The 18,504-nt window shown below is 42.3% G+C and overlaps 2 protein-coding genes across 2 annotated transcripts; both read left to right on the top strand.

The window, feature by feature from the left end:
- Positions 1–1,533: 1,533 nt before the first annotated feature.
- On the top strand, positions 1,534–5,143 carry kctd12b (potassium channel tetramerisation domain containing 12b). Its single transcript, XM_042419756.1, has one exon. It carries the CDS (start codon positions 2,295–2,297, stop codon positions 3,144–3,146), a length of 852 nt encoding a protein of 283 aa, XP_042275690.1. The 5' UTR covers positions 1,534–2,294; the 3' UTR covers positions 3,147–5,143.
- Positions 5,144–14,235: 9,092 nt separating this feature from the next.
- LOC121902443 (extensin-3-like) lies at positions 14,236–16,458 on the top strand. Its single transcript, XM_042419757.1, has 2 exons — positions 14,236–14,320; positions 15,398–16,458. Exon 2 carries the CDS (start codon positions 15,448–15,450, stop codon positions 15,967–15,969), a length of 522 nt encoding a protein of 173 aa, XP_042275691.1. The 5' UTR covers positions 14,236–14,320; positions 15,398–15,447; the 3' UTR covers positions 15,970–16,458.
- Positions 16,459–18,504: the final 2,046 nt, after the last annotated feature.

Below are 18,504 nucleotides of genomic sequence, written 5' to 3'. Positions count from 1 at the left end.
TCCCATGGTGGCCCACATAACCAGAGTCAGCAGATCCAGATTGTCGCCGACAAGGCCACAGCGCTGCAAGCCAGCTGGAGACTGCGGGGGCCCTCAGGGAAATCAGCGCCAGATTGCTTGGAGACTGGCAAAATTGGCCTGCTGATTAGTCAGAGTGAGGACTATGTGGTGGACAACACATGGCTGAGAGAGAGAGAAAAGAGTCAAAAAGCATAAGGCAGCTTGTTGACTATGCAGGTCTGCCTGACTCATCCATGCTACCTACTTGTGTGTTTACACTTTGACTGTAGGATGTGTCATCTGATGTATCTCAATCTGTTTTGTTTTTAACTCTAAAAGTTAAGTGGACTCTGATATTTAACTTTCATGCTTATCTTTGTGCTGTGCATGAAGTCATAACAGCTACTGAACTCACGTCAAACAGATCCTGCCCCACGACAAGTGAGCAAACTCCATGTGATGTGGTTGAAAACCCCAGAAAAGGCTAGTAAGGGGACCTTGAGTTGGGATTGTTCAACTTTGCAGACTCAGTTCTAATTGAGGATGTTCTCACTGGTGCCATAAAAAGTTGATAAAGCGAAAAAGGAAAAAAACATAATTAGAAGAGTTAAGATCCCCTTCAGGCATGTTTTAAAATGTTGGCATGTTTTTTTTTTCCACAGAAAAGTTCAATTTCCTCATTAAAAAATACATCTATTGCTTCTCCCTTTGTGAATTCATGAATATGCAAGTATCTCTCATTTCAAAAGCTCAAATGCTGGACACAACATCACAACTGTTTATGTTGCATGTTGGACCACGAGTGGCTTCCAAACTAGTTGGGATGCCAGATAATCATGCTGACATTTTCCTTGTTCAGGAGATGAATGAAAACAGCCTTCAAGTGTCAAACTCCGCGCATACAAGGTCAGACATCCAAGTGAAGAAACAACAAGCTAAACACATTTTTTTTGTAAGTGGACGGGGCACTAAAATACTAACATACCATATCTGACCAGAATCACAAGTTAGAGAAAACATTTCCTCTGGAGTATTCACTAGATGTCACTGTTATCCCATCCTACACAGGGACACTAACTCCACTGATCACTCAGTGTTCCCAAAAAATAAATGAAAATGAAATGCAGTCCCATTTCTAAGTCAGTGGCTGCGTTTTTAATGAGACTACAACAACATATGAGTCAGGCAGTGCTATTATTTTATGATTTTATCCCATAGTTTATTTGGTTAAGATGATAAAAAAAAATACATGAATGAATGTTTGGATCACTGCAGCCACCGTTATCTTCCCTTTCACAGTATAAATGTGGAAAACACAGTTCAAAAGGTATAAAAATGTGGCGTATTATATGAGAAAAGTTGATTATATGGTTTTGTGTGTTCATTTGGGTCAATTCATATTTCAGTAAATGATGATGAAAAATTCACCAGACATAATTGCCCGTTAGGAATCTCCAGTAAACAAGCTGGTCTCTCAGGGCAGGATATGTTGACCCGGATCACAGCAGAGGCGCGTCACCGCGGGTGGGCGTGGCTAACCGGGAGGAATAATGCTGTATCCTCCGTTACTTTGCAGCAGAGTTACAGTCTGACAAGAGAGAGGAGCAGAGGGTCCGAACAGCTGACCACATCGCGTAAACCTGATCCTCGGGTGATGGAAAAACTGGAGATCTTTTTATTCACATTCCTGGTCTCTCACTACCTCTGGAACATCGCCTTCGTCTCGTGGCTTTTCACCACCTTTACACCCACAGATTTCACCAACTATGGATTGCCTAATTGAAGTTGGGCCACCTGATCCTGTTTACGCGAGGACAACCGACCAAAATTAGAGAAAGAAGTCGTTATGGACTGTTGTGCAAGCCGTGCATTTCCCGGTCAGAGAACTGGTGTCAAAAGCAGAATTTCCCCAGGATATCACATCTATTTGCGCGTAAAGGACATGGACACAACGGTTCCGTTCAACGCTGCCTGAAACACTCTGCGCTATGTTTTAGTAATTATGGGGAAAAGCTGTAGTTAGAGTAGAGGCTGTGCTTGTGCGGCTGTTTGCTTTCCGCTGGCTTTGATGTGAGAGTAGCGGCCAGCTTTTATTGCGCGCATACCAATTGAGCGCTGCAGTTTAGCCGCTTCGTTACCACCGGATATCCACTGCATCAGGACCTGCTATCTATTTAACAGGCAATAGGCCTCTCTGACCACAGTGAAGTCCCGCAGTTTGAACTTTAAACACAGCCGAGGAAGTTTTTTTTTTAGAGCTGTCTCCAAGTGCACCTGCGTGGCAGAACTAAACCATGGCTTTACCAGATAGTGGCATGTCTGGGGATGAGGTACCCTTCCCAGAGATTATAGAGCTCAATGTAGGCGGACAGGTGTACATAACCCGCTTCTCTACCCTCACAAGTGTGCCAGACTCCCTGCTTTGGGAGATGTTCAGTCGAAAGTCAGCCAAAGGACTGGCCAGGGACACCAAGGGGCGCTTCTTTGTGGATCGTGATGGTTTCCTGTTCCGTTACATCCTGGACTACATGCGGGATCAGCAGCTGGTACTTCCTGACCACTTTCCTGAGCGAGGGCGACTGCAGAGGGAGGCTGAGTTCTTCAACCTGCCTGAGCTAGTCAAGCTGCTTGCGCCCAAAATCAGTAAGCAGAACTCCCTGGGTGACGAGGGTTGTCAGAGTGACCCGGAGGACTCCTCACCCGGGATTGACACGGCCCGTAACCTTGGCTCCCTGGGGGCTGCCGCCGCCGCCTGTGCCAGCCTCGTGCCCGGTGCAATGGATGGCAAACGGTCCGGGTTCATCACAATTGGCTATCGAGGCTCGTACACTCTGGGCCGTGACAGCCACACCGATGCCAAATTCCGCCGGGTGGCACGGATCATGGTGTGTGGAAAGACCTCCCTGGCCAAAGAGGTGTTTGGGGAGACGCTGAACGAGAGCCGCGACCCAGACCGCCCCCCTGAGCGCTACACATCCCGCTACTATCTCAAGTTCACCTTTCTGGAGCAGGCGTTTGACAAGCTGGCCGACGCAGGCTTCCACATGGTGGCCTGTAATTCCACAGGAACCTGCGCCTTTGCCCATGAGCAGACGGACGACAAGATCTGGACCAGCTACACTGAATATGTGTTCTACCGTGAGTGAGACTATCGGCTTTGTTCCCCCCCGGTCCCCCCAACCCTGTCTCCAAATGCCCCCTCTCCAGCCTCCAGCCATCCTGTCTTTCTCTCTCTGATGGCTCCTGCACCAGTAGATGTACCGTAGATGTTGTGCCCCTCCATCTCTCTCTGCAGCCTCCAGCTTTTATCCTGTGAACAGTGCCCAGCAGCTGCTCTGACTCTTCATACCTCTTCTGCAGGTTGAATCTACAGCACTCCCCTCTCAACCCCAGATCCATTCTCCTCATCCTTAGGTCCAGCTTTTGCCCCCGCTTAAGCCGCTGTTCCATCTAGTTGTAGTCCCCAGTCCTTGACCACAGCAACCCTACCGCCTTTCCTGCAGAGACTGATACCCTCTATGTACTATTTCCCTTTTGTACTCTATATATTGCATCTGCCTTGGTGAAGCACAATGTATCCAAGAGCTAATTTTGTTAAATGAGAGCCCCCAGTGTGTCTATATGACTATTCAAGTTGTCATAAGGGCATAAAAGAAAGGGCTTCAAAGAGTGGCCGTGATGTACAGTGCTATACTTTGCCTGCTTACTCGAGCAGATCGGACTCTGTCCTGCTCCTCTGAACTAAATTACCAAATAATTGGACATCTTATCAGCCTTGAGGGACGTGAGCAGCCCCAGCACAAGAAAGAAGTGCAACACAAAAATCTCATTTTCTTCAGTTTTTATTAAAATGTGTCCAGTACCATGTGGTTGGGAATGTGCCATAGATCATCTGTTCAGTTGTTGTTATGAATGAAAGGGGGTTTAGTTAAAACCTCTGCTTGTTAGAATAATATAGTCACATGGACAGGAAAAAAAAAAAGCATTGAACTTTTTTTTTATTTTGAAGGGGAAAGCTTGATTGTTGGTGTGTAGTTTCCTTTTCAAAAAGATGCTGCTTGTGTGGAAAATGAACACGCAACAGGCTTTGATAAAAAAGCGATAAAATCTCAAATATCACGAGATCTTGTAGAAGGAAAGAGAAAAAAAAGGTTGCTAGAGATGCCAGATGAAGTGTGTGTATTGATTGCGCAATGGAGCTTTCAGTATTTTAATCACCCACACTGGGAGAGCAGAGGAGACGGAAGTTGTTACATCACATCGCAGCCCACTGCTCTATATTTTTTAACTCATTGTGCTTCTTTAACATTTCTTTGCTCAATAACAGAGTGAAGTGCTTCTTGGAAAAGGCTGACATCATGACTACGTCGCTTCCAAAAAAAAAAGAAAAAAAAAAGTTGTAGTCATCTTAGCGGATCATGTTTTGAGTGTTCTGTAAACAATAATGTTATTCTTATTACTCAGTTCAGTATTAGTTGAAGCTGTTGCATATTTGATGATAGCTCTCACTTACTGTAAGTGAATACCCATGAGAAAGGGTAGGATTACGCTGTAGACAGCCAAAGCTCAATGTTTTCTCACCACTGTAGCAAGGGCACTGTGAGGGCAGTTTATAGCGAGCGGGTATAACTGAAGTTATACAGGAGTGAGTAAAAACAGAGGGTTGTTTTCAGATACAGCCTCAGGACAGGTCTGCACATCATATACCTCAGACTAAAATATAAACTGAAGGCACTTAAGTCCAACAAAAGATCCAGTTGACGGCGCAAAATTGCAGACACAGTTACTGAAATATCTAAAATGTAGATGCTGAAATAAGATTATGAAAAAGAGGTTTAGTTTAAAGTGAATTTTTTTCGAGCTGAGAAACAGCCAGTGAGGCATTATAGTGCAGGATTTCACCTGAGCTATAAGGTGTGAGGTTGTTGTTTTGTCAGGAGGTCTTGACAGTGACAATAAATGTGTCCTGAAATGTCTAGAAACCGCCATGTTGTGTTTCAGTGTGATGAAGTGCTGTTGACATCTGAGTCAATATGTTAGACCTGCTGCAGTGTGTTGCTGCAGGCGTAGACACCACTGAAATTAAAAAAGTGTTCAGCGAAAAGCAAATTGATTTGTCAAATAAAGGATGTTTTTCTTTCTATTCGGGTTGTATTTTGCATTCATAACTAATGTTTTCTCAGTGCTTAATGGCAGATTTTGAGGAAAACTGCACATGCCCTTATTCTGCATTTTCAAGATTTTAATTTTAATTTCCTATTGCAATACAACTCAGTCACAAGTAAACCAATTCAAATTCTCCTCTCACCATTTTCCATAGAGATAGGTCCATTAAAGGAAATGTCCTCGGACACAAACTCTACTTCATATTAAATGTTCAACACTCTACCCTCAGGCACCCTCACTCATCCTCCCATCTGCTTTCTCTCCACATTTTTTCCTTCTGGTTTATTCCTCAGCCTGGTCTTGAATCAAACAGTTGACCAGAAAACAGAGCCAGAATAGAAACGAGGACATGCATAGATAACAAGCTCTGTTAAAGCAGATGACAAAACCCTTATTTTGTTGCCAATAATTGACCTAATTATTTTTTACAGTAAAAAACCTTGATGCAGATGGGGGGGGGGAAATCCAGGTCTGTTAAATAATGTCGTTGTTAAGGCTTTATGCGGCGCAACGATTTGCCCATTTCTAAAAGGTTAGAAATGATTTTTGTCTGTTGTCAGTAAAAACAGCATTTTGACCGAGAACACCCACGGACAGACAAGTGGACATAATTTACACTTGAACAGCAACCAGGGTTATGTTTATGTAGGGGAGGCAGTCATACGTCATTTTATAAACCTCTGATTAATATCAGTTCTTCCACCCAGAGATTATCACACGCTAATTACCTTAGTATAAGACCTCTGAACCTGATCGCAGTCTGGCCTAGATAAAAGCATAGTTGATGAGCTTCACAAAAACTGTTGAAAAATTTATGTGGCTACCTTCCTGGAAAACAGATGATTTTTTTTGTTGCGGTCTGGAATGCATGACGAACCCTCAGAGACCAGGGCAATACAGCGCCTGCAGCGTTTCTCCAGTCCAAACAATCACAGTCACGAGCAGCATTCCTCCCTCTCTGTCCACCGGCACACACTGCAACACGGGAGCGCCAAGGTCAGTCATTAGCACAAGCATGGAGAGACACGCCTCATGTGTGAAATTTTAGGCATCAGTGTCTAAAACCGCTCTCCCGCTTCACCTCCGTGAGTTGCCTTGAGACTCAACATTCAACAGTGGATGTGTGAGAAGTGTTGACATCCCAGGCATTGAACAACAGCAGCGGCAGCGGCAGCAGTGAGGTCCACAGGCCAGACTGTGATGAAATGCTGCTCAGGTTTTTGTTTGATTTTCTTTCTTGCTTTTTTTTTTTTTTTTTAAATGCCCTGTTGTGGCTGAAGAGTGTAGCATGCCTGCTTGTGTGCCATATAAGAGGCAGGTTCTAGTTTGTGTCACCATAGTGGTGTGCCTGTTCTATCCAGAGTGTTACAATAAAGATATTTTACCATGAATTTTGCTTCTCTGTCTTTTGGAAAAATCCAAATAGCAGATTGCATTTCTCAAACAGACAACTCCTGCTCATCACACAGCTCACAATCATCTTTATTTCATATTTATATTTTTATGTCTCTAACAAAAGGTATGAAGTTACTACAATATCTCAGTGAGATTTTGTGATTCATTATTAAACTGCTGCCATGAAACCTCAAGGCAAAAAGAAATGTTCTTTCCTTGAGCACGCTACCTTAAGGCGGTGATTTGACCCATGTTCCTGTGGTGCTATTGTCACCATTGGCCGCTCTATATGGCAACATGCCTTGGCCTGTCTGCTTCCCTCTCTTAGACTGATCCCCTTGTCTCTTAGCCAGCTGGGTCAGCGTTTTCCCTATTTGGGGAAAGAGAGGAAGAGAGCAGAGAAGAACAGGAACGGATGTACGTCAAAGGAAAAAGGGGATTGGAAAATGGGGCAAGGAAGCGGAGAGACAAAGAGACAGATAACTTATAGAGGCAAGATGAGCGAGTATTTAACCAGCAAGGATCCAATCTTCCCATCTTATCTCTTCCTGTGAGATTCCAGCATGAAGTGTTCTGTTATTGGGAGAGGTGCTGGATCGTCAGTCCTGACAAACAAAGCCCTCACTGGGCCGTGCCGTAATGTGGTTCTGCTGTGGCCTGTCAGCTCTGTGAACACTCACAAAGAGATTCTGTTACACCAGACAGATATAGAGCCGTGAGATTACTCTGTATGGTTGGGATTCATATTGATTCATGGTGTGATTACATCAACAGAAAAGGGGGGGAATTGATGTTTTCTTTACCAGACGAAATGGTATTTTCTGGTTTGAGTAAACATGCGAGTGTACAGCATGTGAATCAGCTGTGCCTTTATATTAACATCCAACAGCCCAGACTCTATCTTCTTTTATGTATAGATTTACTGAATGTGTCAGTGACGACAAAAAGCGCCACAATGAGTCATTTTCTCAATATCTTAAACTGAGTGTACTATCAGATGTACACTGCTGTTTCTGAGCATTCAGCTGCAATCATCTGCGGCTCTGTGTTCGTTTTACATCCTCTCAACCTCAAGACCTTGTCTACTTTTGGATCTATGTGCTATATGCCGCTATGTTTTGGCTCCGTTTTTGCTTTCACGCTCGTGTTTGTGCTTACGTGGATGTTTGCAGGACAGGTTAGGTGGGTATTTGGGCTTCTGCTCTGCGTTGGGTCAGTACTGGCATGGGGGCCACGCGGGGGCAATGAACTAGATGCACTCTCTGTCTCACAAATATGCTGAGCAGGCAGTTGGCATCTCAAAACCCGACACAACAACACAGGACACGCACAGAGGGAGGGAAGTTGCTACGAGAAGTTGTGCAACAACCCTCCCGTGTGAGGCTAATGACTCAGAGCTGTGAGGTTTTAGATCTAATTGGCTGGCTTCTTTCTTTTCACTCTTCTTTGTGATCAGTTAAAAATGCATTAGCAGGCAAACAGGCCATTTGCCTCCCTCATTCCCTCTTGACAGCAATAAACAGGAGAAGTCCATGCTAATATAAAATAAGCATCATTGCTGCTAATTACCAGGGAGCAGAGTCAGCCAATAGGAGGATGTAGAGGAGAAAGCATGGAGCAGCCTGAGGCCTACCGCTGCTGCTCTCTCCATCAATATGTGACATACGTGTGTGAAGTGAGCGTGTGCGTCTTATGTGAACCGATATGCGAGCCTTTGTGTTAATTTGCACAAGCATACGTACGGAGCTCAGACCTTTCTGTGTTTATGTTTGTCCTTGACAACAACACAGTTCGCCCATGCCGCCTTGTAAGCCCACATGCACGGAGTACAGTAGCGCTGGCTCGGGGCATCTTCATCTCATTGTGTGTTGGGTTATTTATAGTGAGCCAGGCATTGAGCCAGATGTGTACTTTCACTGCACTGCTCTATCCTCCAGCATGGGTACACATGCTCCGCTGCCCCTCCTCCTCTTCACACACATCTCCTACAGAGAGCAGCTGTCACAAAACATATTGGCCCCCGTACAGCAGGGGGGGACTCCGTCATGCAAGGTCAGGGGTCAAACCCAAAGCGGAGGGTGGGGGGACAGTTGGAACAAGATGTAGCAGCTGAGAAAGAGCAGATTAGGTCATAAGTGATGTACAGTATATTTATTTACTCATCTCTTTCTCACCAGGTTGTCTTTTTATTATTCAATCTGATTTTTCTTTTCCCTTTTAAACTCCAAGACACAGAAAGAATAACTGAAAGCATGAGAGACATGTAAACACACAAAGAAAAAGTAGGACAGGAATGAGGGACCATGAAATTAGGTGAAGCGAGTGACTCATGAGTGTCAAAAACAATTTATTGGATACAGATGGCACGTTCGTCATATACAGGACCGTAGAGACCGTAAAAAAGCGAAGAGGAGCAAGCACAGTGAGCCAGGAGCAGTTGGAAAGGAAAGGAAGAGAGGAAGCGAGAATAAGAAATAGTATATTGGGTAAAGTGAGGTGGAAATTGTGGCAATGAGTGACTGAGGAAACAATCTGTTGAACTTCCTCTGCTTGTCTCAACAGCAGATGCAGACACAAATGTTTCATTACAAATACATCTCTCAGCTGATATTATGAACTAAGCCCCTAGAGCTAGAGCATTGGTATGAGTCAATCTAAAATAGGGATGTCCTAATGATGTTTTTTAAACTTTTTTTCTTACAAAACACAGTTGCACAGTGCATACTAAAGCTACAGTAAGCCAAAATAAAATTTCTTCATTAAAATGACACAAAACCATCCCACACAGAATGTTTTCTTTGTAAACAGCATTTTTTTTAGGATGGCGTTCAGTGGATATTTAACCTTGAACCTCTTAAGTGTCTGTGCCCAGGAACCCGTTGTTTCACAGTCCTCCCACGGCTGATACTCATCAGTGGATATTTTTGACAATTTCAACTAATGAGCATCAGTTTCTAAAGTTTATGTCTTTGCAAATAAATGTCTCGAGATGGCAAATGACTTCAATTTGATGAGGTTTAATTGCATGCCATCCATCACTGACAAGGAGCAGAAGTAATTTTTTATTAAATATTGAAGACTTTGTACATTTTTGTGCAAAATTTAAGCATCTGCTAGTTATAACAAAGCAACAGAAGTATATGGTTACTTATAATGATGATGTTTAAGTAAGAATTATATTATGTAACACTTGGACACTTTGTGACGACAGTGTGAAGCCATAGTGAGCAGTTTCCTTGTGTATCTAATGTATCTTGGTTTCAGCAGTGAGTTGTGAACGTGTGTGTTCTTAGGCCGGGATTCACCTCGGCCATCTGGAGACTTGGGCTCTAATCTGCCCCTCTAATTATCAGTAATCTGAACAGTCAGGCTTGTCCTTGGTGCTGCAGTCCTGGGCATGGTTGGACCCTGGCTGAAACCACAAAGGGGAGGAGAAGTTGGGAAGCAGGTGGCAGGGGGGCCGTAAGCTCTGAAGGGGTGGAGAGGGGTGCCAGGATGGGCTTTAGGGTGCTTTGGCAGGCTGGTTACTGGCGATCGGAGCCAGACAGCAGCTCAGGTTGTTTTAAAGCGAGGGAAGATAAGAGGACTCACATGGAGCAGGTGAATCAGCAGGACACTTACATCAGATGTAGATTTAGTGCAAGTCTGCACAAATAAAGATCATATCTTAGTTTTTTTTCATACTCAAATGCACTGAAAAACGTCATATGCGGGTTAATTATTAATGATGGCTGTCAGGTTTATTTCAAACACTTCCCTCTCTTTACCCCTTCTCTTTCTCACAACCTCTTAACTCCCTCTTTGCTTTTCTTATTTGGCAGCAGCTCCCCCGGCCTCCTGCTGTTTATGTCACGCATTTCCTCTACATTATGTAGATTGACAGATTTTATAATTGCTCAGAGACTTGTGAGTACACTCCAGTAATTCTGATATGGAGGACTGTGCTTATGCCCCAGCTTGTAAAGTTAGTCTGAAAAATATAGTGTTACCATGTCTGATTACACCCCCATATGTATTTGCTCTGACAGCAATCAGACAGGAAAAGACAATGAATGAGAAGACTGTAGGTGGTGAGGCCCACTCTGTCATTAGGCACCATACAGATCATTTCACAAAGCAGATGTGGGATATCTGAGCTGAATACTAGGTAATTAGATATAAAACATGCTTTAATTGCCAAAACTATGTAGCATGAGGTCCCTTTAGAACCGCAGGATAGCGCCATATGTACAACTTCACACTGTGGATAAGAGGCCTCTCTTCGTCTCAGAGTCATGCATTTGTGTATAGGCTCCTGCACATCATTGTGGGGTTACCATGGAGATGATGCTGTCCTCTTGTTTGCCAGTCTATCCATCTTTTTGTCACCTGTCAGCAGCCATGCTGAATTTTAAAAAGTACCCCCAGCTGATTGAACTTGTCATATTAAAGGTAACTGAAACATAGCTGATAAGCTGATATATTCAAATTTAAACAACTTCATTCATTTGAAATTTGAATCCATCTCACTCACAGGAAATATAAACTATAATAATACTGCAGCTATTGTTCACATTTGTAGTTTTAAAAGGAAAATTAAACCATTTTGGGGTATTTTTCTGGAGACTGTCTCAGCTTCAAGCCTCTAGGAGGTCATTTCCGGTGGGAGTGTTTGACATTTGAGGGCTGGCATACAACTTTTTCCCCCCCTTTTCCAACATAACTACACATCTATAAATAGTTGTGTACATTTATAGATTTAAGCCGTCTGTCCCTTTATAACATTCAGCAGAAGGATCCTTCCTGCTGTTAAGTTTCATTCCACTCAGAAAGTGGGAGCTATAGCTTAGCTTGCTTACGTTAACCTACTTTTTGTTGATGTTATTTCAACCTCATCAGCAGCTCCTGCACTAGGTTCATCCTGCATTATAGAAAGGAAGGTATCTAGCTTGCATGAGCTGACTCTTTTTTATGGGCCCAGTTGTGGTGACAACAAATGACCGGACTGAGAAAACTCACAGCAATGAGTAGTCCTGTAACCTCAGGGCTCAGTATGTTACCAGGTGATTCAAATCAGGCGCAGTCACAGAGTAATGTAGCTCAAATAAGAGACGGGACTAATTAACAGTTAATAACATCAGCCTTCATGCCACCTGTGTGTCCGTTGGAATTGACATGGTATGATAAACAATTTTTAGTGGCAGCCCACACAGATATGCACTATTCAAATTACCAGTACTGACACTGTCAGGCGGAATCAAAGATTAACGACTCCTGGATATATATTATATATCATATATATTATATACTAATATTAATGTAGAGGACGCTATCAACACTGAAAAATAAATACAATTTTTATTTCCTCTTTTTTGTAATTGCAATGTTGATCAAACAAATAAACAAATCAAAACAAACACCAAGGATGTATTTACAGATTTTAGCAAATAAATATTCTTAATTTTAGTTTGACTTCAATATGAAATCAACTCATGTATGTTTACATCAGGTAAACATCCTTCTGCACAAATAATACTGAAATCTGTTTCAGTATCTTGCCATGGTTTTGTGATAAAAAATCATAAAATTCTTTCTTTCTCTTTTTATATTATTCAGGATTATTTAATTTTCTGTATATTTTTGACTATTATGCACCACAACACTGAGGCAAATTCCTTGTATGTGTAAACCTACTTGGCAATAAAACTGATTCTGATTTAGTCAGTCAGTCAGTGTGAGAATACACAGTGTACTATGATTCAAGTCAAATATTACGATTCAGGTGAAAAAATAGCATAACAAACCGTAAAGGAGACGCATTGTGGCAGAGAGGTGCTAAACCCTGGCAACAGTGACACATTAGAGTTGCTAATAGCAGTAATGATGGCAACGGAAGGATGTGTCACACTGAACAGATGGGAGACAACGAGAGAGAGGCAGAGAGAGAGAGAGAGAGAGGAAAGGATGTGTGAGAAAGTGCTTTGGCTTTTGCATATATCCCTGGAGAAGTGGCCCGGGGAAAAGGGTTGAGTGCTCTCTTTCGCTGTTCTCCTCCATAAGGCTTAGTGGTGGAGGAAAGCATGGAGCCCATCCCCCAGTGGATTATTCCTCCGACACTGCTAAGCCCCCGTACTCCCACGTCCAGTCGGCCCTCAACCGCATGTATTCATTATGTGAGACACTGAATGCACCGTACACACTAACATACACAGTAGAGAACATGTTTCCGCCAATCCCTCCCTCCCCTACATCTTCTTCCTTTCTCTCTGTCTTTATCTGTCCTTCTTTCAAATGCCAGTACATGCCCAGAATATAATCACAAACACACACACACACACACACACACACACACACACACACACACACACTCTTCTGCTCCCACACACATGCAAACACCCACAACTACACATACTGTACGCACACACGTGCTCACAAATGCCTGCACAAACACAAAAGAAGACACTCGCTTGCTCTCACACATAAGCTTGTGCGCTTTCTGTCACACACACACACACACATAAACACACACACACTCGTATTCAGGTATTCAAAAAAGCCAAGGCAGTGGGAGAATATTATGTGCCGCCTCCGTTTGACACAAGCAGCTTTTCCTGTTATATAAGACGGGTTACCGTGACGATGAGCCCTGTTGAAAGAAAGAGTGCAGGCCCTTGTATGTCTGTACACATGTGTGTGTGTGTGTCTGGGTTGTGTGTCTGCCTCTGTGTGTGTGGCATTTTGTACCTGCGTGCCTTTGCTTGAGCAAGTATGAGAAGCTGGGAGAGAGATTAGCTGTTCATATGTATTTATTTTCATGTAGTGTAGCAGAATGCACTAGCATGTGTGTGATTTAATATTGTGTGACTGAACACTCTATTGGATGATGCAGTGCATGAACAGCATGCATGCAGCGCTGGCAAAACCATTTCACTTGGTTTAAGGTCATGTCCAAATGTGTCAGGTGGGGAAATTTTAAAATGTTTATGCATCTATTTTTTTTCTGCCTGCAGAGCATTTTCTAATTATTTTTGATGATTGTTGAAGTTCAACATCCACACTGAAATACCACAACAACAAGAAAAGGCTCAGCTCTCTGCTGTTGGAAGTTAACAGCCAGCCGCTTTTTGAAATGCTTTTTATTGTTCACAGAAAAGGCCTGAAGAACAGGGCAAGTCAAGATCTTCAAAAACTGATCACATGACAATAATACATTAAGATTTTGGTTTGACTCTGTTTGCCCAGTCAACACTACAACACAAAAACAGTGATTTTAAATTTACCCACAGTGGAGTGTGTCCTAAGTGGTCAAAGAAAAAACAACCCAAAAACCCCGTCAGGATTAGTAATGGAAGGCAAAAAAAAACAAAAAACAGATGCATTTTGAAATTTATCCGCTTTCGTGCAGACATGGGCTAAGTTTGTTGTGACTTGCTGAGCCAAAGCCGGAGCTGCGGGCCATCATGTAGACAGTGAAAATCAAAGGAAAGAGGCTGGCTGATAACCCGTTGGCTGGTTTCTGAAAAATAGGTTGTTTGTGAAAAGAGAAGGGGCTTTTCAAGATGGTTGATGGGCTTTCAAACATCACAATGTACAGAATGTGCATGTGCCACTCCAACTGTTCTGAGAAGTCGCACAGCAGCAACCTCCTCTGTCCTCACACAGAGATGAGATGAAAATTCAACATACCGTGAAAAATAGCTTGCCAAGCTTCAGTCAGAGCGTTTCACTCCACCATTTCAGTCACAGTATTCCTTCTAGGATAACGTACATGTGAGCAAAGGTAAAGGGGAACTCTGAAATTAAATGAAACTGTCCTACGCTCTCCTTATCTATCATTTCCTTTCCTCCCTTGTTGAGCTCCTTTCTCTGCTAATTTCTGTTTTCATAATTTTTCCTACACGCTCTTGTGCCAGCATGTGTTTACTTTTGTGCTCTCGGAGACAAAAACTGTAAAGCTCAAAGCTGAGGTGCTTGTTTCTATGCCAGCCACACACTACTGACACACTTTGATAAGGCATACAAAAAGAGAAGCGAAATGCAATCAAATTTCTGTGCAAAGCTCCCTTGTTTGCTGAGACCTCTATTCAAACAGACTCAACACCTGTGTCCGAGTATTCTTTTTATCCTCAATTAAAGGAATTGATAATTAGACATTCTGGGAAACACGCTTATTTGCTTTCTAGTTGAGAGTTAAATGAGAAAAATGATACCACTCTCATGTCTGCATGGTAATATAAAGTAGCCGCTTAGCTTAAAAAGGGAGATAGAGCTAACCTTTTTCTGTCCAGTTTCTACTCAGTCACTGATCTTTCTGTGTTTTTTCACTGTACCACTTAAAATTTAGACTTTTAAAGGAATGTCTTTCTTGCTAAGAATTGATACCACTCTCATGGTTAGTCTTCTGGCTAATGAACAGATATAAAGGCTGGCAATAGGAGGAAACAGACAGCCTGACTCTGTCCAAAGCTCAAAAATACACTTACTAAAACTCATTAATTAACACACATTTTGTTTGTTAACCCATACACAAAAAGAAATGTTAAAAAAGGGGTTTTGGGGGGGAATTACTTGCTGGTTATTTTCTGACGAACAACAGTTAATCCGTCTGCCCAGCACTTCCCAGCTATTGTTCAATAGTGAATTAGTTTTCTTGTGAATTTTGTTTTCAGGCTTTATGCTAAGCTAAGCTATTCGACCGCTCATATTTAACACACAGATTTGGGAGTGGTATCGACCATCTCATCTAATTCTCTGCAAGAAAACAAATAAGAATATATTCAAAAATGTTGAATGATACGTAAGTAATGTAAACGTAGCATTCAATGTTTACAATTTCAATTCTTTCTGTGTGCTGCAGGTGGTTCATCATTGATTTCCAAGGTGACGACCTCTGACTCCCCAGATGAAATGGTGACCTCTGAGCCCACTACTGCTCATACTGCATCAGCCACAGCGGAGCTCGGCAGCAGTGGCCGAACCCAAAGCCTTCCAGAAACTAGCAACAGCACGCCCCTGGACGTACGAAACCCGCTGCCGCTGGACTCTCCTCCTCCTCCAACCCCTCCTCTTCCTCCTCCTCCACCTCTTGCCACAGACAGTCCTGATCTCCCACCCTTGTCGCCCCCTCCCCTGCCCCCGCCGCTGCCATCCAAACCTTCTTCTACTTCCAGTCCTCCTCCCCCAACACCACCTCGCATTAAGAGCCCCCAGCGTCCAACCGCCCTCAACCTAAAGACGCTGCCACGGCCCACCGTGAAAGAGAACGGCGGCCCCCCACCTGGGGAAGACGAGGAGGAGGAGGAGAAGAAGATGCTGGAGGAGGATCTCAAGAAATGCATTGAGGACTTCAAAAGGATCCGCATGCCCAAAGCGTTTCCAGATCGCAAAAGGCACTGGCAAAGTGACTTGCTCAAGAAGTACAACGCGTAGAGAGCTTTGCTGCGACACCATGGTGGACAAACTTCAATCTGAGTATTTTATAATAATGAAGGGAACATCATGAGCAGTGGACTCCAGCTTTATTTCAATGATGCTTGGATACAAATTATGTGAAGACTGTTGGCGAGTTTACTTTAACCTCTACATTAGTAGCTTTTGCATGTCAACAGAAATTATTTGACTTGATTGTTTAGTGCTTAGGGCTGAGCTAATCTAGCAATCACACATAAAGATTATAACTCTGAGAATTGTCTTTTCCCATCATAGAAAACAATACCGCTTTAGAGACTGTTAGTGACACTTCTTTGTTCCAAAGTTATTTGGAAATATTAATAAATATTTTGAATCATTTTCTTTTCACTCAGTCGAAGGATAATATTGTAATGTCATTAATTGCCATGTGCACTGATCAAGCAACTGGAAAATGTAAGCTAAGTGTGAAATTTTAGGCGTTTGACCTTGCTGATGCAAAATAAAAGAAAGAAGTGAAATCTCTGTTGCTAATCATCTAAAATATCTCACCTCATCAATATTAACCATATGACTTCAGAGCTTTTCTTGTCCTCTCTGCCTGTGATTCAAAAACTCTGCAGTTGGTTTCGTTTTGTGATTACATTATCGCTAAGCTAGCAATGGCAAGAATTCAGGCAGAGAATGCGGTGTACCGGGAAGGGAAGTGGGTAATTACAGACGGCCAGAATGTGGAGTAATAATGACAATAATGACTACATGAACCAATGCACACTGCCATTTGTTCCTCTATCTGCTCTGCATAAAATGATCATCCAGCCTCAGTAATGAATTAACAGGTGTGTGTATGTGTGTGTATGCAACTTGTTCTAGCCCTCATTATGTGATATTGAAATTGAAAATGACTTACCATTTTCCTTTTCAGTCTAATTTTCAATATCATAGTATTACTGAAAGGAATAGTTTGACATTTTGGGAAATTTTCACTCTGTCAGTTTTTTTTTAGGCTTTATGGAAAGATTGTACTCAGGATAAAAGCTGCAATTTGTATTAAAGAAAAGTATATATTTTTGTTTTACACAACATGCAAATTAACTGTAACTTTCCTAAAATAATAAAACAGTTTTTTTAAATTACATAACTACATAAATAATTAGATGACTACATACATACATAATTACATAACTAATAATGATTTGAGAAGAAATAAGTGAACATTTTGTGATGATGGTTGTTTCTCACAGTCCCAGTCCCAGTCAGTAGTCCTTGTATGTTAAATATGTCGGTAGGATGAGGATTAACAGATAAACATGGTAGTGGTATCAGTCTTCTCATCTAACCCTTGGCAAGAGAGTATATTTATTTTATATTTATTTATTTATTGTTCAAGAATAAATGCCTAAAAAGTGAAATAAAATGATTTTACTACTGATGCTGTAATATTGAAATAACATTGTTCAACATGGCAGAAATCAGTATTTTCCAGTATAGTGTCTTCATGGCTTAGCTACCAGTTGGTCTACAGAGGATATCAAACAGTAACACGCCTTCTTGTGCCCCATCAAAACCCAAAACTTCACCACTTTCACTGTTTCTTTTTGGGTGTTCAGCCCTGAAAAACACTGTACCCCCCTTTTCATCAAACTTATGGTGACTTTTTCCTAATTACTTCCAAAAGTTTGTGACAACTCAACATAGACACCAAGTAGTTCTGATTTTTGGAACCCTTTTGATCATTTTCCCTCCAAGTTTCCACCAGTATCTTGCTTCCACAAGAAAAAGGCCTAATAACTGATGCAAGAGACGGTCATATTGCTGTTTTCTTGGGATTAAAAAAAAAAAATCCATGTGTAATTTCAGCTTCATATTGAGCTTCGAGAGAGCAGCAAATAAAATATTATGCAGAGCCTCCACCACATTCACATTCATAACAGAGTGCAGACTTATTGAATGCAGCCTTGAACATGTTTTGCTGACTCATTTTGTCTGTTTTGGTTATTTTATTTTCTCTTATTTTCTTATATTATTTTCTGTTTACTGTCTCATTTGCTCTTCAACCTGAGCAGAGCCAGCGTCCCACCTGCTGCTCTGCCTTTGATCATGCTGAGCCCGATGGCCGTCCGCAGTACCTCTATTTAGAAGTCTTAACAATGTTGTCTTATCCAAAGCTTTCTATCAAGACTGTGCCTCTAGCCTGATGCAGTTCAGCTCTGTGTTGTCCTGGGTTAATATTGAGGTTAAGACATTAATCCTCAAGTGTTGGCTGAGAGGGACGTTTTATCTCATTAAACATCAGACAAATAGAATAGTTTTATCAGGCGCACTGGTAACAGCTAAGGAGCAATACAGATATCCTCTTGCTCTGAGTAGAGGATTAACAACAGATTAGGGTTTGTCACAGTACTCAAGAGTCTCTAAACAGCAGGCTACTCCTCTCGTAAGCTGTACGATGGTGACAATTTATGCCATCCAGTCAGTCTTTGCTAAAACATTTCACACTCGTCAACACTCAAGCAATTTCCAACTTGCTGCTGATTGCTGCGAAATCCATAGTAA

This window comes from Thunnus maccoyii, chromosome 8 (genome assembly GCF_910596095.1).
Source record: "Thunnus maccoyii chromosome 8, fThuMac1.1, whole genome shotgun sequence".
Classification (NCBI taxonomy): Eukaryota; Metazoa; Chordata; class Actinopteri; order Scombriformes; family Scombridae; genus Thunnus; species Thunnus maccoyii.
Note: the sequence above shows the minus strand (reverse complement) of the source record. Positions and strands in the feature narration are given on the sequence as shown.

What these genes read in the sequence shown, in the direction of transcription:
- LOC121902443 (XM_042419757.1), top strand. Translation starts at nt 15,448, where the DNA reads ATGGTGACCTCTGAGCCCACTACTGCTCATACTGCATCAGCCACAGCG.
- kctd12b (XM_042419756.1), top strand. Translation starts at nt 2,295, where the DNA reads ATGGCTTTACCAGATAGTGGCATGTCTGGGGATGAGGTACCCTTCCCA.